At 39.9% G+C, this 25,823-nt stretch overlaps 1 protein-coding gene across 1 annotated transcript in view; it reads right to left on the bottom strand.

Moving 5' to 3' along the window:
- Kcnu1 (potassium calcium-activated channel subfamily U member 1) overlaps window positions 1-25,823 on the bottom strand; it is a 54,009-nt gene that overhangs the window by 14,433 nt on the left and 13,753 nt on the right. Inside the window, exons 10-22 of the mRNA XM_051182081.1 lie at window positions 25,445-25,555; window positions 22,537-22,642; window positions 20,038-20,120; window positions 17,102-17,171; window positions 16,351-16,503; window positions 13,970-14,082; window positions 13,334-13,402; window positions 11,238-11,327; window positions 10,959-11,115; window positions 8,819-9,017; window positions 6,024-6,141; window positions 2,287-2,413; window positions 192-416 (exon numbers count right to left, since the gene is read on the bottom strand). Of these exons, the coding sequence (XP_051038038.1) occupies window positions 192-416; window positions 2,287-2,413; window positions 6,024-6,141; window positions 8,819-9,017; window positions 10,959-11,115; window positions 11,238-11,327; window positions 13,334-13,402; window positions 13,970-14,082; window positions 16,351-16,503; window positions 17,102-17,171; window positions 20,038-20,120; window positions 22,537-22,642; window positions 25,445-25,555 (1,621 nt within the window). The remainder of the gene's footprint in view (window positions 1-191; window positions 417-2,286; window positions 2,414-6,023; window positions 6,142-8,818; window positions 9,018-10,958; window positions 11,116-11,237; window positions 11,328-13,333; window positions 13,403-13,969; window positions 14,083-16,350; window positions 16,504-17,101; window positions 17,172-20,037; window positions 20,121-22,536; window positions 22,643-25,444; window positions 25,556-25,823) is intronic.

Below are 25,823 nucleotides of genomic sequence, written 5' to 3'. Positions count from 1 at the left end.
TTCATCCACCTATGGTTCAGCATTTTTATAGCCTACCCCATATGATTATTTAGAGGAGTAAATGAAGTAATACAGGCAAACTGTTTAGCTGATCTCTGTCACACATCAGGTGCCTTGCAACTGCAAACTATAACTATCATCACTATTGTTACAAATCTAGTACCACATTATTGTCCTCATGTAATGCTTACAGGCATGATGTATATCTGGGGAAAGTTCCGGAGAAATCGCCATTCTCTCTGGAAGTATTCCAGAGCCCCGATAAACACAATGTCCTTCAGCTCATGCCGGGTATAGTTGCTGGCTCTCAAAGGCATCACAAAGTTCCGAAGCCCCACCAGGGCTGAGTGGGCATCTCCAAACACACATGCTACAATGTGGTTCCGAAACTCATGTTTTGGCTTGTCAGTTCGTTTCTAAGGAGATAATGCCAGACTCAGGTCAGTTTCACAAATAGTTAAGAGTTCTGAGATGAGCCCCTCCCCCAACTCTCTAGATGTCTCCCAAGCAGTACTTTTATAGTACTAATACAATCGTTCAACTGCTCATACAAAAATGGAACTTATATATAGCTGTCATGTAGTGTGTGTGTGTATTGAGATAAGATCTTATGGTGTAGCCTTGGCTGACCTAGAACTCATTATATAGACCAAGATGGCCTCCGATTCACAGAGATCTGCCTGTTAGTTTTCTTAAGTGCTGGGGTTAAAGGTGTGCACCACTACACCCCACCCAAAGACTTGAGAATGTTAAAGGAGGACACAGGAATGCTGGTAGAGATAGTTACAAGTATTTACATTTCACAGGAGTGAGCTCTACAGCCTATATCCATAAAAATTAGAATATTTCAAATGGACATACATAATAATAAGAATTAACACTTGCCACAGCTGCTTATTTGATGAAATCACTGGAGAAGACTCTTCAGGGATTACCTTCTGTGGGATATAAAACTACTTTTCTCCAGAACTGCTTAGAGACTGGCAACACGTGCTAACAAAATCATTAAATGGTTGTCTATTTAATCTGATCAGTTTTAACTCGAAGCCTCTAAGTAAATCTCATGCAACATCCCTACAGTCTAATAGTTGCTCTGCTGAGATGTTAGAAACAATATCCGTGGCAGAACGCATCTGTGAACACAGCTAGGGAAGCCATTTCCTCCAGCCCACTATGGTAAAACCTATCTCTCACTTAAGAAAAATGGTGGCTTCACAGAGTGCCCTTTGTTCAAAGTAGAGCAAAGTGAGCATCCTTCTGCAAGCAAAATCAAGTTCAAAGGCTCTGAGTTTCTGAAATCTGGACTTTTCATTCCTGAGGACAAAAATTTCAAAACCCTAAGCATTATAAAAACCAGAGCACCTTCTTAATTCAACAAGTGACTCAATGTTCACTTTGAGCTACAGACATTCTACAACCAGTATTTTAAGGGAAGTTCCAAGACTTCTTTGCATGCTTAAGAAACTCAATCTAACAAACCCCTCTCTCCCAATGCCCTCTTTGCCTGTCTTGAGTGTGTCAGTCTGGGTCCAGCGTTTCTTAAGATCTGCTTCCCGCTGAAAACACACTTGCCTTCCTGCTCAGCGGATATTTATCTCGCATGGGCAGAAACCCTGAAACAGTTGTTTGTAAGCTGATATGTCTCCTAGCTGATACACCAGCTCTGAGAAATTAATGATGCTGATCAAAAGAATGGTCGTGTTTTATAAATATTGGAACATATTCTGTCAGGATACTAACTGGCACTGAACCCAAAGGTAGGGTATAAGAGGAATGATATGTGTACTAAAATGCTTTTGAAAAGCAAGAAAATATTTGTTATTATTAAATGGTCATAGATGGGAAAATTATCTGCTTGAGAGAAGAGGAAGGGACAGAACTATAATGTCTACAAGACTTGGTTAACAGATACCTTTCTTAATGTGTTAAATGGAAGCATAAGGGAGTCAAATTTTAACCAATAAATTAGGGACATCTTTATTTTAAAAGAAAAGAATGCAGAGTTCTTGTAGATCGTTTATCTGGCAGCTTTAGGTCTGTTAGGTCTCTGGAAAGCATTGTTGAGGAGGATTATTCAGATAAGCTGCTCAGAGAAGGAGCTCATAGGTGATGTCACCTACATTTTAAATCCCAGCATGTTGCCCACAGTCTTTGTTACATGCCATATGGCTCATGGCCTGCGATGTGTATGGCTAATGTATCTTTCATTCCAAACTTGTGGTTTACAGAGCAGCTAGTGCTTCTTGTGACTCGCAGGTCATTCCTCACCCTGGTGTGGTCACCTACCAGAACCACCTTGTCCAAGGGCGTTGATTTGCACCAGTGAAACATGCCATTGCTGTCCAGCTGCTCATCATCATCCACTGTGTCATTTACCATGTTCCTGAGCAGACAGAAGGGAGAGTCAATCGTTCAGGGAGCTACTACGACAACACAGAGTTATTTGTTTTCACAGCTATATTTAAGAATGGGGAGAGCTGGTGAAACCAAATGGCTAAAACTACACTTAGGGGTTTTCTGTGGATCTGGCTTGCCCATAGCAAGTCAACCCTTTTTCATAGAACCCAGAAAAGAATCCATGAAGGCCCAGTCATGGCTGCATCTCACTATGCACCATCACATATGTGGTCTTCTCAAGTGTAAATCATGCCTTTTAGCAGGAATGTAACCATGGTGTATGCTGTCATGCACATGTAGGCATAATACCAAAAGCCAAGAATGTGCTCTTGAGAGATCAGGGATGTCATTTCTCACAACACTCTGGTTGGGATGGCTATCTGATGCACAGAGGCACCACATTTCTCCTGGGCTTGTCCATATCACGTTCTTCCCACCTTTTCAAACCCCTCTTCTCACATGACACTTTCTGGAGAACTCCATGCAATGTCTTCCTATGACTTTTCTGCTGGACCCTTCAGTGAGACCTGAGGAGATGCTTTCTCACTTGACCTTTGATTTATTCCTACATCTTGTTTATCCAAGGGTGTTGCTTATAGTGTGCTTTCTATATCCAGACATGATGCCTACATATCACAGATAGTTCTCTACAAACACCTATTTACCAACTATCTTTAAAGAGTGAAATACCCACATCCAAATGGTATTCTGTAGCTGTCTGGTTGTTGGAAACAGTAATATCAAACCTGAATGCCAGAAATGTCCCAGTACCTTTCCTTCATCTAACCCCAGCCCTTTCTCATTGGTTATATAATCCAGTTTCAGAAAAAGCATAGACTAGAAGGCAAGAAAGTTCCCACTGCCTTGAATTTCTCTTAGAAGATGACATCTTTTGGCATCTGAAGCATATGAAACCTTGCCCCACCTTATTACTCATTCAGACTCATTCACATATTTTCCCAAATATAAAACTACACCAAGTCTGATGACACAAGCCAGTAATCCCAGCTACTTGAGAGTCTAAGGTATTAGGACTATGAGGCCAACACCAGCCAGGAGAACTTAGTGAGAAACTGTCTCAAATGTGTTTCTTAAAACGGGGCCAGGAATATAGCTAAGTGGTAAAGCACACAAGACCCTGGGTTCCATCCCTGGTACCACAAAGGAAAACAATGTCTTATAACATGTCTTACTCAGGATTTCTATTGCTGCAGCAAAACACCGTGATCAAACAGCAGGTTGCCTTACACTTCAACACTGCTGTTCATCACTGAAGGAAGTCAGGACAGCAACTAAAACAGGGCAGAATCCTAGAAGAAGGAGCTGATTCAGAGGCCATGTGGGGAGCTGCTTACTGGCTTGCTTCCCATGGCTTGTTCAGCCCAGCTTCTTATAAAACCCAAGACCACCAGCTCAGGGATAAAACCACCCGCCATGGGTTGCGCCCTCCACCATTGATAACTAAACGAGAAAGTGCCTTACAGCTGGATCTCAAGGAGGCAGTTCCTCAGTTGAGGCTCCTTCCTTTGATGACTCTTGTTTGTGTCAAGTTGACTCATAAAACCACCAAGTATACAACACTAAGGAATATTTAGTGAGAATTGTACTTATGTGCTGTTTTCTTGTTACTGTTGTACACTTGGCCAGTACCTCCTTATTCTGCCATAGTCCAATGGCTGGCAAACATCTTCTGGTTTTCCATGAGGTCTGCTTTAGGTTTGATGTGTATGTGAGCATTCGTTGCTCTGCCCTTGACTTTCTTCACACCACACCTCCTTGAGGTACCTCCATTTCCCCCCAAAAGGGCAGGATTGCCTTCTTTATAAAATGTGAAGCTCCCTGGGTGTGTGGCATACACCTTTAATTGCTGCACTTCAGGGGAGCAGAGGCAAGCAGATCTCTATGAACTCAGGGTCACTCTGGTCTACATACTGAGTTCCAGGAGAGTCAAAGCTACATAATGAAACCCCATCACAAAAAACAAAAACCAAAACCAGCCAAACAAAAGAAACATGAAAATGTATGAATCTATTTTAGTGTAGATATATAAAGATATATGCCACATTTTCTTTGTCCTTCCATCTTTTATCACAGACCCCACAGCTTACCTATTGTGATGAATGCTGCAAACAAAGGGTGAATCATTTTAAGATATATTAATTCATTCTCTTTAGCTAAATATTCAGAAATTGAATTATTGGATCACATATTGTGGTGATTTGAAAGAAAATGGCCCCCAAAGAGAGTAGCACTATTAGGAGGTGTGGCTTTGTTGGCAAAGTGTGTCATTGTGTGAACAGACTTTGAGGTCTCTTTTCTCAAACTTCCCTCGGTGTGACAGTCAGTCAACTTCCTGCTACCTTCTGATCCTGCATGCTGACATGCTTCCTGTCATGATGATAATGGACTGAATCTCTGAAACTATAAACTGCCATGTCAATTAAATCTTTTCTTTGTAAGAGTTACTATAGTCATGGTGTCTCTAGACAGCAATTTAAAAAAAAAAAAAACCCAAGACACATGTATATTTTTTGAGAAACTTTCATACTGCTTTATATAAAGGTTATACTAGTGAAGTTCTTGTATAGTTAATGTCATTCAATCATTAAAAATATCTGCCATACTGTCATTTTATATAATGTCATCATAACAGTTTATGTTCCATTGATAATATATTTACCTCTAGGTAATCAAAATTCTCAGTCTTCCTAGATTTTCTTCCTAAATGGAAATATTGCTTACATATTACATAGATGTTTTCATTAAAATTAGGAATGATAAATATTTTAGATTAGCCTATTTTGTTTTGTTTTGTATTTTAGAATTAACTAAGCAAATCATCTGCACCATGCTTTCTGGTTAGTAAATTTTTTTCCTTTGTTCTTGAGACAGGGTCTCATGTAGTCAGGTTGGCTCACATTCATTGTAGAGGCAAGTCCTGAGATTATATTACAAGCGAATGCCAACAGTTCCAGTTTTATGTGGAGCTAGAAACCAAGCCCAGGTTTTGTACATGCTAGAGCAATTGACCAACTCAGCTGCATCTTCATCTCCAGGTAATAATTTTAATTTAATAAACTGAAGAACTGGAGAGGAAAAAGAGCTGGGTAGGGAGAATTCTTTGGTCCATTTTGCAAATTCAAAAACTTAGGCAATCTCAGCTGGGTGTAGTGGCTCACACCTTTAACTACAGCAGAGGCAGGTGGGTCTTTAGAGTTTGAGGCCAGCCTGATCTACAGAGCAAGTTCCAGGACAGCCAGGGCTACATAGGGAGACCCTGTCTCAAAAAAACAACCCCCCCCAAAAAAAAAGGAAGGAAAGAAAAGAAAAAAGGGCAACCTCATTATCAATTTTTAATAACCAAAAGCTATTTGGGGCTAGCTAAAAATTAGCTCTTTTATTCATAGAGTACCTGAAAGAAAATTGGATACACAGTGTTATTAGTGGCACAGAGATCTGAGCAATGGTGGGAAAGAGTATGTGCTATGGGGCCAAAGTAGGGATGAATGTATGTGGTTAACAGTGATTCCATTGGTCTGTAGAGATGCCAATAAACCAGATGTTTTAATCTAAGTCGAGTTTTTAGTGCTGAGTGACGTAAGATGCTGCCATTCTGTGGTTCTTACCTATTCTTAAGGCTTGTGATGGTGATCAAACTTTCCTGTTCTCTTGAAATAAGATCCTGATTTTCTGAACTGCTGCTGGTTTTACTGCTGTTCTTCTTCATCACCACGATGTCTGGTGCTGCAAGTGCACAGCAACCCCAGTGAGTCACAAGCCATCTGTTGTCTCCTTACAGCAACCCCAGTGAGTCATATAGCAGCTGGACCTCCTTAGCAGGGTCTTTTGTACCATTTCCATTGTCTAGGAAGAGTCTGGGAATCCTTAGCTACTGCTACTCTGAGAAGATGGATTATACCAAAGTCTTTAGTTTCCATCCATACCAGTGCTTCTCAACCTTCCTAATACTGCAATCCTTTAATACAGTTTCTCATGTCCTGGTGACCCCAACCATAAAATTGTTTTTGTTGCTACTTTGTAACTGTAATTTTGCTGCTGTTATGAATCATAAATATCTACTATGCTGGATATCTGATATGCAACCCCCAAGGGGGTCGCAACCCAAAGGTTGAGGACCACTACCCTATAGGATTAGACTGCAGAGGATACAAATCCATCTGGCATGTGGAAGGAAATATCTCTGAGGCACTTCTGCACCTTCTCATGTCTTCCAAGAGGCAGAAGCTGGAGTTACCTTCAGACCTGGAAACCCTATGCTTTCTGCACATGCCGGTCAGGCTCCAATTCACTGTTGTCAGAAGTCACTAGCTTATATTTGATCTTCCCTTTGGGGGTACTATTATTACTAATTTAGACTTTTAAAGAATCGCCAAGGGTATGTCTCAAACCTCTTAGGAATTTCCACATATTGAAATAACATAGAAATTAATAACTTTCTCTTTTGCAAAAATGAGAATGAACACACCGTGACTTTCAAAGATGTTCATAAGGGAAAATGCAAGAATATTTGAAATCAGTACATGTTGACCAATACTGAGATGCTGTAAGGTGATACATGAAACATTATTTCTTCCTGCACACACATACTGTTACTCAGTCATGCCAATCTCCTCCTGACATTCAGTTCAACTTTATTAATTTCTGTTACTTACTTTTCTGTCCAACTATCTATCTGTCTATTTGCCTTCCTATGCTTATAGTATACAAGTAATAATTTTCTCACAATTTAGGACAGAAATGGCAGAATGGCTTCATGCTTTTTTAAAAGATTTATTTATTAATTATGTATACAGTGTTCTGTCTGCATGTATCCCTGCAGGCAAGAAGAGGGCATCAAATCTCATTACAGATGGTTGTGAGCCACCATGTGGTTGCTGGGAATTGAACTCAGGACCTCTGGAAGTGCTCTTAACCCCTGAGTCATCTCTTCAATCCATGATTTCACTCTTTCAAGGCAAATTATTAATATCATGACACAGTTTAGTAGAGTTTTCCAGTGGGTACCATAAGGAAGCTTTCATTATAAACAATTGTGGTGGTTTGAATAAGAATGCCCCATAAATTCATATATTTGAATGCTTGGCCACCAGGGAGTAGCACTATTAGATGTGGCTTTGTTGGGGTAGCTGTGACTATGTTGGAGGAAGTGTGTCACTCGGGCTGGGCTTTGAGATTTCAAAGGCTCAAGACAGGCCCAGTGTTACTCTCTCTTCCTGCTGCCTGCAGATCCAGTTGTAGAACTCTCAGTCCTTCTCCAGTACCATGTCTGCCTGCATGCTACCATGCTTCCCACAATGACAATAATGGACTAAACCTCTGAACTGTAAGCCAGCCCCAGTTAAATGGTTTCTTTTATAAGAGTTGCTGTTGTCATGGTGTCTCTTCACAGCAACAAAACCCTAAGACAACAATTAAACTTCAAAAACAGATAAGTAGACCCTAAACCTGTGAAGACTGAAAGAAATTAAGGTCCCACCATTTATGACCAACATTTTAATATTTTTCTTTTTTTTTCATCGAGAAATGGCTTTATAAGAGTTTCAAAAGAGAAAAATTGAATTTCCTAATTTCAGTAGAATCTAGAATCACCTAAGAAACATGGCTGTAGACTTACGTGAGGAATTATATAGATTAGGCTAACTGAGATGGCAAGACCTACCTTAACTGTGTGTGGTCCCTAATCCATGGGCTGGGGTTGTGGAGTAATTAGAAAGGAGAAAGCAAGCTGAATGTAAGCATCCATCATCTATTTCCTCACTACAAACTCACTGGTCCCGAAGCCAAAACATCCCCACCATGATGAACTGTATCCTTGACTGGTGACCCCAAATAAACTCTTCCTTCCTTTCTGCCTTCCCTCCTCCCTTCTGTTGCTTTTGTCACAGCAATAAGTTACTAACAGGGAAAACTGGTACCAAGAAGTTGAGTCATTGGTAGGATAAATCTGATTATGCATGTTTTAGACCTTTGGAATGGGTTTTGGGTGGGTGGGGAGAATGTGGGTATTTTTTTTAACTTTGGGCCAAAAAAGTCCTTGAATACTGAAAATATAGCTTAATGGGAACTTCTGGTGGGTGACTAGAAGACAAGAATGCAGAGAAATGTGGACAGTGGAGGCCAGATCATGATTCAGAAGGAACACAGGCTTTAGAAGGGACTAAAACAAGGGCCACTTATGTGATATTCTAGCAAAAAAAAAAAAAAAAATTCAAGCTACATTCGCTGCCTGTGTCCTGAAAACTTGAGAGAAGTTGAATTAAGTAAGGGTCTCATTTGTTTGGTGGAAGAAATGTCAAGAGAATTGAGCATTCAGGCTATGTAAGTTACTGCTCACTGATCTCATGTAGGTCTACAATAAGAAAGAGAAGATGCAGAACAGAATGATGTTAAAGACAAGTACGCTGCCAAGGAAAAGAGCTGCAGAAATTTAAAGCTGCAGCCAGGTCATATGCCAGAAAGGCTACAACTGTTAGAGAAACCTCCTTTGTCTGCACTGAGATAATAGGAAAGCCTTGAAGACCCTTGTCATCAAAGGCTCCAGTGTATAACAAAGCTAACTTGCTTGAAAGGCCCCAGGGAACAGCTAGGAAAGCCATTCCCTAGAGTCAGTATACAGAAGCTGATGCAACTGTGGTCCTGCATAGGGTACTGGGTTTGTATTCAGGAAAGAAGTGAGATTGAGGGAGTTGTGGAGTCTTGTGCTGTGGTTGAAGAGAGCCACTGGAACCAGGCAATGTGTAGCAGGCTCAGAGTCCCTGCAAGCATGCCTTGAAAGCCACTGTGTGGTTTGGGACTGCCCAAAATACCCACTCTTGTCATAATTGCTTGGGAATCTCACATGGAGACTTCCTTGAATCCTGTTAAATGCTCATAAATAATTTTCATGTAAGTATTTATCCTTTCATCTCCTGACCAGGAGATGATATTCATGATAATGTTTAAATATAATTGCTTTATATATTGTTTTACATCCCAAGACAGATCTTAATAATAAAGCTCATAGCCCTTTCACTTATACATCTTCTAAAACTTATTGATCATTGCTGTTAACATGTGCCTAATTTTAAGATATAGGTATGTGTGTCCAGGTAGACATGTATGCATATATAAATATTTTAGGATGAATTCTGACCACTAAAAAGTTGTGCTGGCTAAATGTGAGGATTAATTTTTCAAGGCTTTTGTCTTGTTAAGCTGAGATAAAATACAATACAAAGTTGGGGGATGAGGTGATCATTGGGGGAAAAGAGATGAGGAGTCTGGAGAGACAGAAGGCTCTGTGGGTAAGAGTTTGTGCTGTTCTCCAGGGAATCCAAGTTTGCTTCCCAGCACTCATATTAGGTACCTCACAACTACCCGTAACACTGGCTCCCAGGGGATCTGACACTCTCCTCTGGCCTTCCACAGACCCCTGCACACACATGGCATATACTCATACAGACACAGACCCATGCATATAAGAAAGCTAAAGCACTTGTAAAAACATTAACTTGTTTAAAGATATACAAAGACATTTAAGATTTACAGGTGAGCCCAGTTTGCTTCATTGCATTATAAATAAAATTTCTCTTGCATAATGTTTTTGGGACAACACCCTATCTCTGTGCTTTCAGGGTTAGCATGTTTAACTCATGCCTGGGCACCACCTTCCATGTGCTGGGCCCTCCCACATCAATCAATAATTAAGACAGTGCTCCACAGACCTGCCTACAGGCCAGTCTTATGGAGGTATTTCTCATCAGTGATTCACGCCTCTCAGATGATTCTAGCTTGGGTCTTGACATGAAACTAGCCAGTGCATGCCGTTTCACTTCATATAATTCGTTTTGCTGAGAAAAACGTCTCTCAAGAATTGTGTAGGTTAATAAAATGAAGGGAAAACATCAGATCAGGGGGGAAAAAGAGAGAGAGATAGTATTTTAATCTATAATATGTATTTTTTCCAGGAAAGCCATATTTGGAACTGATCATTAAGATACTGGAATTTTATCCAAAGACTATGGAAGTATCTGGAAAAGACTAACTGTGAAAGTAGATGTGATAAACTTATCATGGATATTTAGGGTTACTTTTTCTTTTCCTGCATTAAAGTGGAAAGAGTTACTAGTGAGGCATTGGGTTCAACTAGACAAAAGACAGAGTTTCATTCTCATATCACCATGTCAGACTAAGCTCCCCACTGTCCACAAGGGAAAAAATGCTCAAGGATTAGGCAGAAGATAGTAATTTCATGGACATCTACCAGTCTAGCAGTTCATATGGGGAGGGTTTTCAGGCTGAAGTTGGGGAAATTGGTGTGTCATAGGGAAAGCTCAGTGGCTGGAAGTCAGCATGGATGAGGTGGAGTTTGAAGATGCTATGTCACCAATTACTAAATCTCCTTGGAGTTCATTCTGCTGGCCTGCAAGAGAGATGAACTGGGCAACCACAAAGGTGGTGGTGTTGTTTTACTGTGGAAGATCAGCTATCAGGGCTTGGATCCCCAATGGGAAGCACATGCCTTGCTATGACCAAGTTCAAATGGTCTCGGTGCTGGCAGCCTCTTTCCTTGACCAGACCCCCAGAAAACAGGCAAAGGACAGAGATGATATGTAATTACCTGTGAGCTGTTGCTGGCTCCTGTTTTTGCAGCCACATTTTTCAATTAGCTCAGGGGTGTGCACATCATAGTGACAGGTGGAACAATAAAAGAAGGCCCTAGACAAGGAGAGTAAATCAAGAATGACGTAAGTAACAGCTAACACCAGGGAGACATGATGCTGATGCCGTCTACTTGGTTTAGTGTGCCCTCTCCGTAAATGAATTGGAAAGAGAAGTACCTTTTGACAGCTTGTGAGGATTCAGCAATAAAGAACCCAAGGGTGTCCTTATTCAGCTTCACTTGTGCTGGGGGATTTAGCATAAGACTACTGGAAATGGAAGGATAAAGACAATAAGTTCTCTGTTAATATCTGTTAGCAACATGCTTCATGCTGTCATTAACAAGGGAGTCTCTAAGTTGATGTACTAATAGAATTAAGTCTATTTTATTTACTGCTAAACACGGTGGTTAAAGTGAATTTGCCTACACTTAATCTGTTATGTGATTGCTATTAAATAACACTCAAGGGCTGGAGAGGTGGCTCAGAGGTTAAGAGCATTGACTACTCTTCCAGACATCCTGAGTTCAATTCCCAGCAACCACATGGTGGCTCACAACCATCTGTCATGAGATCTGGCGCCCTCTTCTGGTATGTAGGCAAATATGCAGACAGAACACTGTATATGCAATAAAAATAAGTAAATAAAAAAAAAAAAACCACTCAAGGAGGCAGAGAAGAGCTTGACTACTGAGCAGAGAAGAAGCTCCTCCTTTGGAATAGTCATGAGTCTGAGATGGCTTGACTAATCCAAGTACTTGATGTCTTGTTGTCTTAGGCAGCCATGACAAAGGGGGCACAACCATACAGTAGGCAACCTTCTGGAAATGGTAGTGGTGCCCATTCCTGAACCACCTGACTTTAAAATGAACTACATCTAATTAGGTCTGGGCTGTAGCTCAGTGGAGTAGCACTGGCCCTGCACACACTGGGTCCAGGCTTAGGTCTTCAGAAAATAAAAGTATTCTAGATGAACATTCTCTGATAGGAATATAGGACAGTGCCAGTCTGCTTGAGCAGCTGGGTCTCTGGAACAACAATAAAACCAAAAAGATGATATTGTCACAGAAGTAGAACTAGTTATCAAGGTGAATTCCAACATTCCTTTTCTTTTTCAATGGCTTGTATGCTTGGAAACTGTCATAAATTTTACCCATGGTTTTCCTTGATGCAGCACTATGCCAGTTACTCTATTCCTGTTTTCCTCATCTCTCCTGTCATCAGAATGTCCTGTCTTTGGTTTCTTTGATCCACGCATACACTATGATGAAGTCCTTGACTTTCTAATCCTCCTCATTTATTTCACTTCTGATAATGTATTCCTTTCTGTCTCTAAATGTTACTTTTTGCCAAGCATGGTGACACTTGCCTTAAATCCCAGCTCTTGGGAGGCAGAGGCAGAAGGAGCTCTCTGAGCTCAGGGCCCGCCTGGTCTGTATACATAGCAAGTTCCAGGCCAGGCAAGTAAGAGTCTATCTCAGACAATGAAAACAAATAAACAAATAAGCAGATTTATTTTGGAATGAAGTTAAGTCCTGATTCTGGCTTATTCTGTTGTCAAGATAGGTTAGAGTATTGAGAGCATGAGAGCATCCTTATGAATAGACATAGACTTCAAAACAAAAGCTTTTTACTTTTTGGTAGATCTTTACCTAAGACAATGTAGGGCATTTGGCAAATGTTTAAATGAGAATATTAATGAGGGATGTGATTGGTTCTGACCCTCAAAAGGAATAAGATGGACATGTGACAAGCACATGTCTAATGTGTCTAGGGACTGTTAAATAGCTTTGCAGGAGAGCAGAGGATCTCTGAGTTCATGTTAAACATCCACTTATCTCTTCTTGACCCTTGGCAAAGGTCAGTGTAAATATCTAGTTATAAAAATTTTGTCAGGAAAGAAAAGGTATTGGCACAAAATATGTAGATACTTGGTCTGAACCAAAACTTGAGAAGTGGCACAATTACAATGACATGCCTGACTGTATTTGTGAGAATTTATAAACTTAGTTTGGTTTTTGTTTTTGAGGATGGATCTTACTATGCAGCCCAGCCTGGCCTCAGACTATCAGTGATCTTCCTGCCTCAACTTCCTGGGTGCTTAGGTTGCAAGTCAATGCTACCATATCCAGTTATAAATTCTTAACTTACAAGCTCTTGAGAAATTATTATTATTATCCCCCTCTCTCCTTCATCTACTCTACCAACAAAGTCAAACTCCCCTCAACAACAGAAACCAAAAACACCCTTGAGACAACGAAAAGCTTTATCTGTACCAACAGTTGTGAAAGAGGGACTTGTGCTGGATGGCGATCAGCATGAGATGCATCTTCACAAAGCAAAGCCTGGGGAGGGAAACAAAAGAGTTATGAGGAGAGAGACAAGCAGCAGGCTGGGCTCCATGAACCCTTTATGCTCTGTGCAGGGAAGAAAATCAACTACTCAATGAAGAAAGCACCTCCTAAATACAGATTTCCACTTGAAATTGAATCCACCCAACATAAATTTTAGCAAAAGTGCCCCCTGGGATGGAGGTGAAACTGTACCACATGCTCTGTAAAGTGCTGGGATCTATAGTGGCTCCCATCCTGTGGGTCGTGACCCCTTTGGGGGTCGAATATTAGATATACTGCATATCAGATTTTTTACATTATGAATCATAAAAGTAGCAAAATTACAGTTATGAAGTAGCAACAAAAAGAATTTTATGGTTGGGGGTGACCATGAGATGAGGAGCTGTATTAAAGGGTTGTGGCATTAGGAAGGTTGAGGACTGCTGATCTAGAGGCTCTGACCTAACTGGTCTTTCATCTCCAGAATTTGTACTGGAGCCTACCTACAGCGAACCCTCATTGGCAGTGTGAGATGAGGGCATTGCACGAAAAACGGGGTAAAGGCTTTCCTTAACATACCGGGAGACCTCAGGAAATGTCATCCCAACAAAGTCATCAGAGAGGCGCTGCGTCAGAATTTTGTTCTGCAAGCTATTCAAGAAATATTTTTGCCAGGGATACTTAGGAAAAACCTACAAAATATAATTATACCATATATACAGTTACATCTATATTGGTACTTATACATACATGCATATACATATATTAAATATGTACAGTATATTAATAAGAAAATTTGATGTTATACTATAGATTACATAGACTGTCAAGTACCCAATTATTTTCAACTACATGTGTATCACAGAGAGGAGATACAGCCTAGTGTTCTGTGGAACAACGTTAAAGGAGGAACCTAAACTTATCTGTTTTCCATGGAATCCAAGCTGATGTGGGCACCTCACCACTCAGTTTCTTCCCAGAAGGCATTGTGAAGGAGAATTCCTGGAAAGAAGCTGTGTCTGCATAGGCTGATTGACTAATTAAAACGTCAATGCCTGTGGTGAGTTTGGAAAATTGCAGGTCCAGAGTCTAATTACAGTTTCCCATAATCCCCCTAAATAGCTATGCCTTACTTATCCCTGTCTGACCCAACTTCCTGATAAATAAATAAGAACCTTTGGAATGTATTAATTTAAAAATCCCTTTTCTCCGCCAATCAAAGGGCTCAGGATGCAATCAGATAGTAGCAGAGGCTTATAGCTGAGATTTCTCTGCATGGCTGTAACTGCCTTTCAGATGTATCTGCTGATGTGTTTTTAAAAGTCTTATGACTTTCCTTGCTCTATTACTATAAACACTCCATAAAACTGCTTCCATATGGAAACATGGGATTTGGGGTAATCTAAATCTGTGTTCCCAAGCCCTAGTCACTCAAATACACTATTTTATTTCTTTTGAAGTAAGAGCATTTGTAAGTTAACAACCTCCAAGTTTCCTTGTCAGGTCTAGAATTATTTTCTCTGGCCCATTGCTACCTTTAGCACAGAAGCCTTACTGTTTTTCGAGACACTAACAGTAATGTGGGAGGGGCAATGTGGAATCTAAGTTGTTCTCTGGATATGATGGTTTAGGATTGACGTTGATTAATCTTACTTTTAACTGAAAAATCTCATACCACAAAGAAAAAAAATATCTGTGACTTCCACCAAGAATGAGAAACCTTCTCAGGTTTATAGAAACCCAAGATGGTGTTGGTCAGGACTGACAGTAATGTGAAGCCCAAGGCCAGAAGTAGGTCTCTAGAGAAGTGAGAGGGCCAAAGGTGGCTCTGGTGCTACAGTGGAACCCAGGACCTGGCACGTGCAACATCCAGCTCTTGAATGAACATTCTTAACAAGGCAACTCCTCACCTTCCTTGTGAGCCCTACAGTGATGCCACCACAGAGTAGGACATAAGCCAGAACATGGATGAAGATGGAAATTTCTAGATTCTCTAGAGCAACTCTTACTATGGAGATAACAGTGACCTCAGACACTCTCCTCAAACCATTTTGTGGTTTGAAAATTGCCCTGCTAAAACCAGTCACCTATTCCTGATCATTTGGCTCCCTTTCTTATTCCTTTCCTCCACACTGAGATAAAGTGCATCTCTTGTTCTTTCTCAGTCTCTCAGATAGCACCTGTCACAAGGAGGGCTAATCTCTGCAGGATCTTCAGTAAAGGACAACAGAGCCTGCCACCTAGCCCCAGGAACACTCATGGAAAACACACTAGATGGCCACCAGTAGGATTACAAAGCAGCACTACTCTTTGCCCCTTATTTTGTCCCACACAAAGGCTCTATGATCTATAAAGACTGTGACCCAAATGATGTGCTGTTCACCAGCTTACTATACATAAAACCTTTTTGTTAGTGTTCCCACTCCAGCTGGGGACTGCCTAGACACACCACTGGGAGGCAGCATGTGACCACTATTAATTTATGAGCATCATTCCTGTTCCTGGGTGGATTTGCCCCAAAGCAATCTAGAAACTGGTTAGATTTTAGCTATTATTTGTATTATTTCTATGTGATTAATATGATAATTATTATACTAATTATCTGTTTAAATTTAAATACTGTTAAGACTAAAGCTGTTTACATCTCTACACTTAATAACTTAAAATATTTCTGAATTTATGAAAATACTTACATTTACAGTATCCTGGGACACAGGCAGAAACAGAATTACAACCTCTGTTTTGCAAATTGATGCTGCAAATGTTTTAACAATGACTTCTACAAGGCCTGGGAAACACCTGGAACTTGAATCCAGATCTCTACATCCTTCCCTGCCCAAGAGACTTCTTGCATTCTTTGATTTTTATTTTTATTTATTTATTTATTTATTTATTTGGTTCTACTTCGGATCACATTGTGTGGGACACAGCCAAGACTCAATATCACTGTATAAAGTTACCTTTTGGTTTTGCTCAATAAACAGAGTCGTAAGAAAGGTACACAGGCCTGGCACCAAGCAGCCTTGGGCAATAAATCCAAGCTTTAGTTCTGCAAAACAGATGATATTGTCTCCGGCACTCCAGTTCCAGGTGGGGATTTTTGACAGAAAAACCTATTTCATGATAGAAAGTCGGGCATTAAGAAAGCAGACACCACAAGAAACCTCTTATGGGTGCATGTTTTCTTTAAATAATTTCCCCTTCACTACTGAGAATAAAGGTAGCACCAAGTCAGTGGACATGATTAGAACACAGTCTGCATTTGAAAGTGTCAGTGTGCTTCCTGTGCTGCTACTTTCAAACAAACAAACAAAAAACCTGAAGTTGTACAAATCAGGTCAAATTATCTCAAAATTACTAAACTGAACAGTATTTGTTTGCAAATTCTATGTTTTATCAATTTGTACAATTTTAATGTTTATTGATGATTTTTTAATCTAAAGTTTTTGTACTAATTTCCTTTTCCAAAGTTCCTCAATTTTAGTCCAGATTTAAAGTTGGACTAAAGTATATCTTATTAAACTGATATTTTTTTAAAAATCAGGTCAAATGGCTGCACTCACTAATTCTGTCCCTTGTTTGCATCCCTAAGTGATCTACCATTTTAAAGAGACTCTAAATTCCATCTATTGCTGATTTTTTAAAAATATGTAGATCTATAAGGAAACCTGAAGATGAGAAAACCAAATGCACTCAACTGCCATATAATACCTTGTTGTGGGACTGAAGGATCTGAATGATGACTCTGATCTGGGAATTGTAGTTCTTGATAGAAAGCACCCTGAAAAAAAATCACAATATGCTCAAAAGTCATACTGGCTTTGTGATATAATCAATTCAGAGTTAAATCTATTTGTGAATAAGTGTGGGAGGGACTCAGCACATTACAAAATTCATTGTTAGCCTGTTTCTACATTCTGTGTTAATAGTTATGTTTTCCTTTTTAAGATTTATTTGTTTTTATTTTATGTATAGCAGTGTTCCCTCAAACATATGTGGGTGTACTACAAGTCCAGAAGAATGTACCAGAGTCCCTGGGACGGGAGTTACAGGAACTGAACCTGAGTCCTGTAAAAGTGCAGAGAGTGCTCCTAACTGCTGAGGCACCTCTAGCGCTACTACATTGCTTTCTGAAAAGTATTTACAGTGATGTGACCAGTGAAGCAACATGCTTTAAGTGACCAAGTAACCAAATCTACAGGCAGGCCAGGTTTTAGTAGTTGAAAATGAATCCATTGACAAGGAAGACATAAACAGTTTCAAATATCTTAGCCTTGCACCTTTATATAGCATATAAAATGTCTCATTTCATAGATTAAGAGACTAAAATATATCTACTGTTCAATGAAACATACATGATGTAATTTCTCAACTATTTCTCACTCTGCATATCTTCAACACATATTTATTTTGCCCCAGGAACAGAGCCAACAAGAAAATTTTCTGTCACCACAAGAAAATTTTCTGCTCATAGATACCTAATAGTTAAAGTTGGGAACACTACCTCCTTTCATCTTGAGAACACTTTCCAGGGTGCACAGACACATCACACTCAACCATGTGTACTCTTTTCCTAGAACTACTAAAGAAAAATTCCAATAAATAAAGAATATAAATGGGATTTGTGGAATATTCCACTACACTGTGAATATATGTCACTGTGATTGGGTTAAAAAAAAATCTGACTGGCCAGTAGCAGGCCAGGTAGAGGTTAGGTGGGACTCATAGACAAAAAGGGAGCACGGAGAGGAAGAGAAGTATCAGAAGCACAAGGAGACACAGAGAGGAGGAGGTGAATTTGCTGTAATGAGAAAAGGTACCAAGCCACATGGCAGATATATGGTTAGTTTAAAAATGTAAGAGTTGGGCTGGAGAGATGGCTCAGCCGTTAAAGGCTAGGCTCACAACCAAAAACATAAAAATGTAAGAGTTGGCTAGTAACAAGCCTGAGCTATTGGCCGAGCATTTACAATTACTAATAAGAGTCTGTGTGCTTATTTGGGAACTGGCTGGCAGGAAAGGAAAGTCTGACTACAAGGATTCACAAATGTCATCTATGTTTTTTAACAGAGGAGGATCTTACTCATAATAACACTTTCTGAACACCAACCTGGAGTTACAGCTGGGAATGTAGCTCGGTTGGTAGAGTTAATGCATGATGTCCTGGGTTTGATCCTTACCACCAAAAAAAGGGGAGAGGGTGTTGGTATGATTGCTTTTAAAATGTATATAGCTCTTATCTGTAGGAAATTGGAGGTAAATATGGAGAAAGCCATACACAATTAAGGTGTTCTATTTTCTAATGGAATCTTGAAATTCGCAGGCAAGTGGATGACACTTGAAGAAATCATCCTGAATGAGGTAACCCAGTCACAAAAAGAGAAACATGGTATGTACTTGCTCATATATGGATTTTAGACCTAGAGCAAAGGATCACCAGCCTATAATTCACACCACCAGAGGAACTAGGATACAAGGTGTATTCTAAGAGATTCATATAAAGTGCCTCACAGAAGGGGGAAGGGACAAGTCCCCCAGAGCACAGGGGAAGTGGGGAGGGCAGTGAATGGAGAGAGAAGTAGGAGAAAGAGAGGGGGAGGAGAGTAAAACACTTGTGACCAGGAAGATTGAGTCAGGCTAGGAATAGAAGACAGGAGAGAGAGAGAGAGAGAGAGAGAGAGAGAGAGAGAGAGAGAGAGAGAGAGAGAGAGAGGGAGGGAGAGAGAGGACATAAAAGAGGGAGCCAATATTGGTTTGAAGAGAAAACTGAACCTAAAGAAAGGTCTAGAGACCTACAAAACCACCGCCAACTAACAATTTGAGCAACCATGGAAAGGCTACTATAAATGCTCTTCCCAGATAGAGAGATCAACAACTAACTTATCCATGGAGCCCTCATCTAATACCTGTTGGAAACAGAAGCAAACACCTAAACACTGAGTGGAACTAGAACCCAGATGCAGAGGGAGAGGAAAGACCAGGTTGCCGAAACACAGAGAGACACCTGACCTGAACAAGCAGGAGCTAATGGGCCCCCAGACTGATAGCTGGGAATCCAGCATGGGACTGACTCAGACCCCCTGAATATGGGTCTCAGCCAGAAGGACTGAGCAGTCTAAAGAACCTCAGACAGTGGAACCAGGATGTATCCCTGGTGCACAAAAGGACCTTGCGGACACATCCCCCATGGAGGGATAACTGCCTTAACCTAGAGACAGGAGAGCAGCCCTAGTCCCTACTTCACATGACCTGTCAGATCTACATGACCCCAACTGGATGGCATTGCCCTACATGTGGAATTGGGGTGGGGGGATGGGAGGGGATGGTGGTGGTCAGGGTGCATGTGAGAGGGCAGAGAGGGTAAGAGGGAGGGAGGGAGAGGGAACTGGGATCGACATGTAAAATAATAAATTAAATTTAAAAAAAGATGTTCTATTTTTATTTCCCTTTGCACTCACTGTTTTGGGGTACATGTGAGGAAAACAGGCTGAAACCTGGCAAATGATGAACCTACTGAATCAGAGATGACATCTCCCCTCAGTTGTTGATGAGTGATAAGCTTTTTTTTTTTTTTTTTTTTTTTTGGTATATAAAGGAGAACATCAATGGAACATTCAAGAACAAACAGAGCAACACCAGCTTCTCACCTCATGATGTTTGAGTTGTCTTCCGCATGCGAGTCACTGCACAAAGGGTCGGCTAGGATCAGGCAAGCTTCTGCAGACTCCACCTATTCTTCAGATTAAACAGCAGCCGTCAGGTTAATGACAAGGGGAATGTTCTAGTGCTCCCTCTTTGAGGCTTTCTTATGGTTTCATCGAACTATCACCAACAAGAAGAGCACATGTAGGAAGGAGTCATGGACCAGACATCTCCGTATCAAGGCCACAGTCCTACAAATGTTGCCAGGGCTCTGAGGGCTGCAGATGATGGAGCATGGCACGGGGTCTCATACAGAAACCAAAAGTTCATTTACAATGAACGGGTACAGTTTCAAGTTGTACTTTCCCGTACTGTATATCACCATTACTTATGTCTGCCAATGTGCAATAAGACCTTCTTCAGCAACTGCCATTACACTTATCCACCTTAAGGACACCAAACAGTGGGAGAATTGGGAATATAGTTGTCTACAATGAAGAGTCACTCGATATTTGGGTTCTGAATCTTAAAGTGCCAGAGAACTATAACTCCTACAGTATCAAATTATAAGTCAGAAAAAAGATTATGCTGAGTCTGTTATTTTCTGTGTGAGTCTACATTAGCTCTATAAACCAGCGGTTCTCAATTCTTCCTACTGCTGCAACCCTTTAATACAGTTTGTGTTGTACTGGAACTAGAGACCTTACTGAACCTCAAACTATAGAATTATTTTCATTGCTATTTCATAACTGTAATTTTGCTACTGTTATGAATCATAATGTAAATATCTGTGTTTTCCAATGGTCTTAGGCAACTCCTGTGAAAAGGTCATTTGACACCTCCCCCAAAGTGGTTGCAACCCACAGGTTGAAAACCACTGCTGTAGACTTTTGCTTTAAACTGAAATATTCAGGTTTGTTACTTAGATACCAGGAAACCTGTTTTTATCTAATACCAAATTTACTATCCACTTGGCCATTGTTTATTATTTTTAGCCTTGGTTTTGCTGGGATTTCTACTATTTTTCTTAATGTTTATCTTATCAAAGGCATACCAGTATTTAAGAAGGGAAGTTGATGAGACCCAATGAGTCCATGGTTAAGACCATATTCAGCTATGTAGCCTGCTGGAGGAGAAAAGTCATCAATGGAAGTCTTACCCAGCTGTGAATTTTGCAAGCTACAATAATAACTAGCCTAACAATGGATGTAATAGTGGCATAAATACTATAGGACTAACAAACTATGGTTGGATTTAGGGGCTGGGAGTAGAAAGAAACTCAGTCCTGTACTGTAAACCCAAACCCATGACTGGGAAGCTCATAAGCACTAGGAGAGAATCCGCTAATATTACTTTGATAAATGTACATACTTTCAAACCACCTTCTAAAATACAGTGTCTATATCCATAGATAAGTGTAGCTTCTCCCTACAGAAGCTTCTTTATGTAGTGGACAGCAGTCAAAACAGAGACTAACAATTAGTCACAGTGCAAAGATTAAGTGTCTGTTAAGTGATTAGCCACAAAGTGGACATCTGTATCACATCCCTTCCCTCCAAGGTTCAGAGAACATAGACAGATTGTGTGGTGGAAAGATTCTTAGAGCCAAAGGTTGAAATGTTTGGAGATAAAACAGTATATTCTGGACATGATAGGACTATTTCACCTATGAACTAATAGTAGCTTTGCTTGCCTGTGTAAGACCTGTACAAGATCAAGCCAGTCAACATTCCCAAATGGACTGGGGAGGGGCATAAAAGCCAATAGTTGAGGAGCTGTTGTCAGTTAATGGCTACTAGTGTAGGGAGTCAGTATTTTTTAGGAGTGTGGTATCTAATAGGTTGACCATGCTCCAGTAAGGAGTCTCACACCCATGACCCATGTGTATATGGGCATCACTAATCGGACTCAGTGGGTTACAAAAAAATAAAACAAGATCCAGAGAGAGAAAAGAAGACAGACAGGCAGAGATAGACAGATAGATAGACAGACAGACAGACAGAGAAATATTACATTGGATGGGGGTCATGGAGGAACCCAGAAGGAGCTGGATGGGAAGAGGAGTGAATATAAGTAAAACAAGTGGTATGAATATACAAAATTCTCAAGGAATAAATAAAAATAAAGGGTGGGGGAAGATTTTATCATATACTATGCAAATTAATGTTTTTGAATTAAATATTTTAAAAATAAAAGACATAAAAGAACACACAGTTTTATTATCTATAACTTTTTCCAAATTCCTTAAGTAATATAATAAAATCTCAAAGAGAATTTGATGGAAGAAAAATTTTAAATGTAGATCAACATTGAAATCGACTTGTTATGAGTCAAGGATTTGGAAGCCAGTTATTACACCATTTTTCTGATCAGTGTTTAAAAGTATGGAAGTTGTGTTTTCCTCCAGTCAAAGGACTTGGGCTAGCGTCTGATCCAGCAACACAACCTATTGTTTTCACTCTTGGTTTAGGGAAGGAACAAACAGAAAAAGAGGTAGATCTTACTGCAGCTCGCTTTAGATCCTCGAACTTCAGTGCAGAGCCACAGACAAATGTCGTGCAGGACAAGTAGCACTTCAGTATGGTCTCCAGTTCCATGGACGGGGGAACCCTAGATGAAAGAGTTCAGTGGCAAAGACAGAAACCCAAAGTTGGTTCTGCTTGGTAGTTGTTAGCTGACTTAATGCATTTATTAAATCCTTAATTCCATCAGAAGCCATCTCTATTCCATTATACATCCATATAGCTAGAGGATGTTGCCACAACTAACCTAATCCAAAATGGGTCTGTACACCAGGCCTGAGCAGTCTTAGTGATACAAAACCAAAACAATTCAGAAACCATGAATCAAATAATGCCTTGTAATAATCAATTACTACTTAAAAACATTTCAATCATTCAGAGAGATACAGCATTTCAAGGCCAAAGAGATGGCACAGTAGAGTTAAGAGCATTGACTGCTCTTAGGGAGGACCAGACTTCAGTTCCAGATCTACACAAGGTGGCTCACAGCCACCTGCCAATTCCAGCTCCAGGTGAACCAATATCCTCCTCTGGGTTCCACAGGCACCAACACTCAACTGCATATATCCACAAACATATACACATAATTGAAAATAAAATCTTAAATATAAAAAGATAAAACATTTGCAGGCATGATTTAACAAGATGGCTTCTAAATATATGAAGTGAATGCAGACAGAATGTGAGAGCTGATCTTGTCTCTGACCTGAGCAATTTTAACACACCTATAAATGATAACAAGTATTTTAAACATGGGTTTAGTTCTCATTAATTCTTTAGTCAAAATTTAGAAAACCTAATTTCTTTGAAGAAGGCAAAATATCTAGTAAAGTAATAATTTACTCCTCTAAAAAACTCATATTGCAAAAAATAGGTACAGTGCTGGGTTCAAAGGCATGCACCACCATGCCTGGCTCAAAGCATTAATTTTAAGTATCTTAGTGGGAATAAGGGAGGGGGGAGGATAAATCTGATTTGACTACAAAACTCAAGTCACACTCTGAAAGAAAAACTAACTCAAATCCTTCAAGAATTATTCAGAAAATAGAAAATTGGTTTCCAAATTTATTTTATAAAGTTAGTATTACACTGACACCCAAATCACATAAAGACAACAACAAAACAATCTCCCTGGTGAAAAGAGAAACAAAAATTCTCAATAAAATTCTTACAAATCTAATTCAAGAACATATCAAAACAGATCACTCACCATGATCAAATTGACTTCATTGCAGGGGTGTAGGAATTGTTCAACATATGTAAATAAATTTGCTTACTTCAGAACATCATTGGACTTCAATTCCAGAAATCATATACTTTGACAAAACCTAATATCTTTTCATGATAGAAGTCCTGGGGAAATTAGGGATTGGGCCATGTCTCAACATAACAAAAGCTAGACACAATAAGCCTATAGCCAACATCACACTAACACAACAAACCTACAGCCAACATAATGCTAATTACAGAAATGCCCAGAGCATTACCACTAAAAATCAGACAACAATGCCCACTCTTCCACTCCTACATAAACTCTTAGCTACACCAAGAAGATAGAAGAGGAACTAAAAGGAATACAATCAGGAGAAGTCAAAGAATCCCAGTTTGCAGATGATACTATAGTGCACATAAGACCCCTAAAGACCCCACCATAAAACCCCAAACTGACCCTTTCATCAACATGGCAGGCTACAGAATTCACACACACACACACACACACACACACACACACACACACACACACACACATATATGCACACACGCACACATGCACGCACACACACACACACACAGAGTGTAGCTTTTCTATGTCAATGACAAATAAACTAAACAAGAAATCAGAGAAACAACCCCATTTCACAATATCCTTCAAAACAAACAAAAAAGGTTGGCATAAACCTGACAAAGGACAGGAAAGATTTCTACAAGGACAATTTTAAAGCACTGAAGAAAAAAATTGAGGAAGAAACTAAATCCATGTTCATGGATTTCAAAAAAAATGACTATTTTAGGCCAGGCATGGTAGCACACACCTTTAGTCCTAGCACTAGGGAGACAGTAGCAGGCAGATCTCTGAGATAAAGGCCAGCCTAGACTACACAGTGAGTTCCAGGACAGTCAGGGCTCCATAGAAAAACCTGTCTCAACAAATTAAATATAAATAAACAAACAATATGGCCATCCTACCAAAAGCAATTTACAGAGTCAATATTATCTCCATCAAAATTACAGTACCATTCTCCACAGGGTGGGGGGGGGGGCAGAATCTTAGATTTCTTATAGAAACATAAAGACTCTAGATTACCAAAGCAATCCTGAACAATGATAATAATGAAGGAAGTTTCACTGTGTGTGATTTCAGGTTATACAACAGAGCTAAGGTAAAAAAAACACTGATACACAGGTATGGACTACCTCTCTTTGAGCCATTGATCAAAAGAGTCCCAAAGACTTCCAAAAGTATACAGGCAAATGCCATTGTTCTTGGTCACTCATTAGAACTGAAGGTAAGACTCTATTGCTGAAGACACCACACACCTGAGTCATGAGACATGGACAAATCAAGCTGGTCCTGACTTGGAAGCTTCATCCCTACTGCTAGCTTTCATAGTACCTAAGTGTCCAGTAACTGAGTCGCTTAAATAATGTCAGTAGATATGCAGAAAAGCATATGGAAAGTGATTCCAAGAGTTTTTGCACTGGTTAGGTCTGAACATGAAGTTACTTTTCTTTTTCTACACTTGATCTTAAAGTAATTCTTTTTCTATTTTGTTTACTATTGTTTCCTAAAATTCCTATAAATTTTGCAAGTGTAATTCTCTTCCATTAAAAACTAAATAAATAGTTCACTATTCATTTAGAACCCATTGAGCCATAATGGTGTGCTTACTCTCCGAGGAACACAATCTCAGTGTTGACTACTCCTGACTTATGGCGGAGAAAATTCCTCAGAAAGGCAGTCACACTGTCAACTGTGATGTTTCCACAGACCACGATGAACCTAGGCAGCAAGATAGGGGAAGAGGTGCATCTGAGGAACAAAGGGACCACTCTCTCACGATATCTGAGGGAATGGACTCCCAAAAGTCACCCCCCCACCCCTGCAAATAATCAAAACCTACAGATGCTTGATGTCCTCATTTAAAATGTACTTGTGTGTACCTACACACATCCCCAGTCTATTTTAAGTCATCTCAAGGTTACTTGTAAAATCTAACACAATATGTTAGTATTTGTCATAGTGTTGTTTGTGGGATAATGACAAGAAA

The sequence above is a fragment of the Phodopus roborovskii genome, unplaced genomic scaffold (assembly GCF_943737965.1).
Source record: "Phodopus roborovskii unplaced genomic scaffold, PHOROB, whole genome shotgun sequence".
NCBI lineage: Eukaryota > Metazoa > Chordata > Mammalia > Rodentia > Cricetidae > Phodopus > Phodopus roborovskii.
Note: the sequence above shows the minus strand (reverse complement) of the source record. Positions and strands in the feature narration are given on the sequence as shown.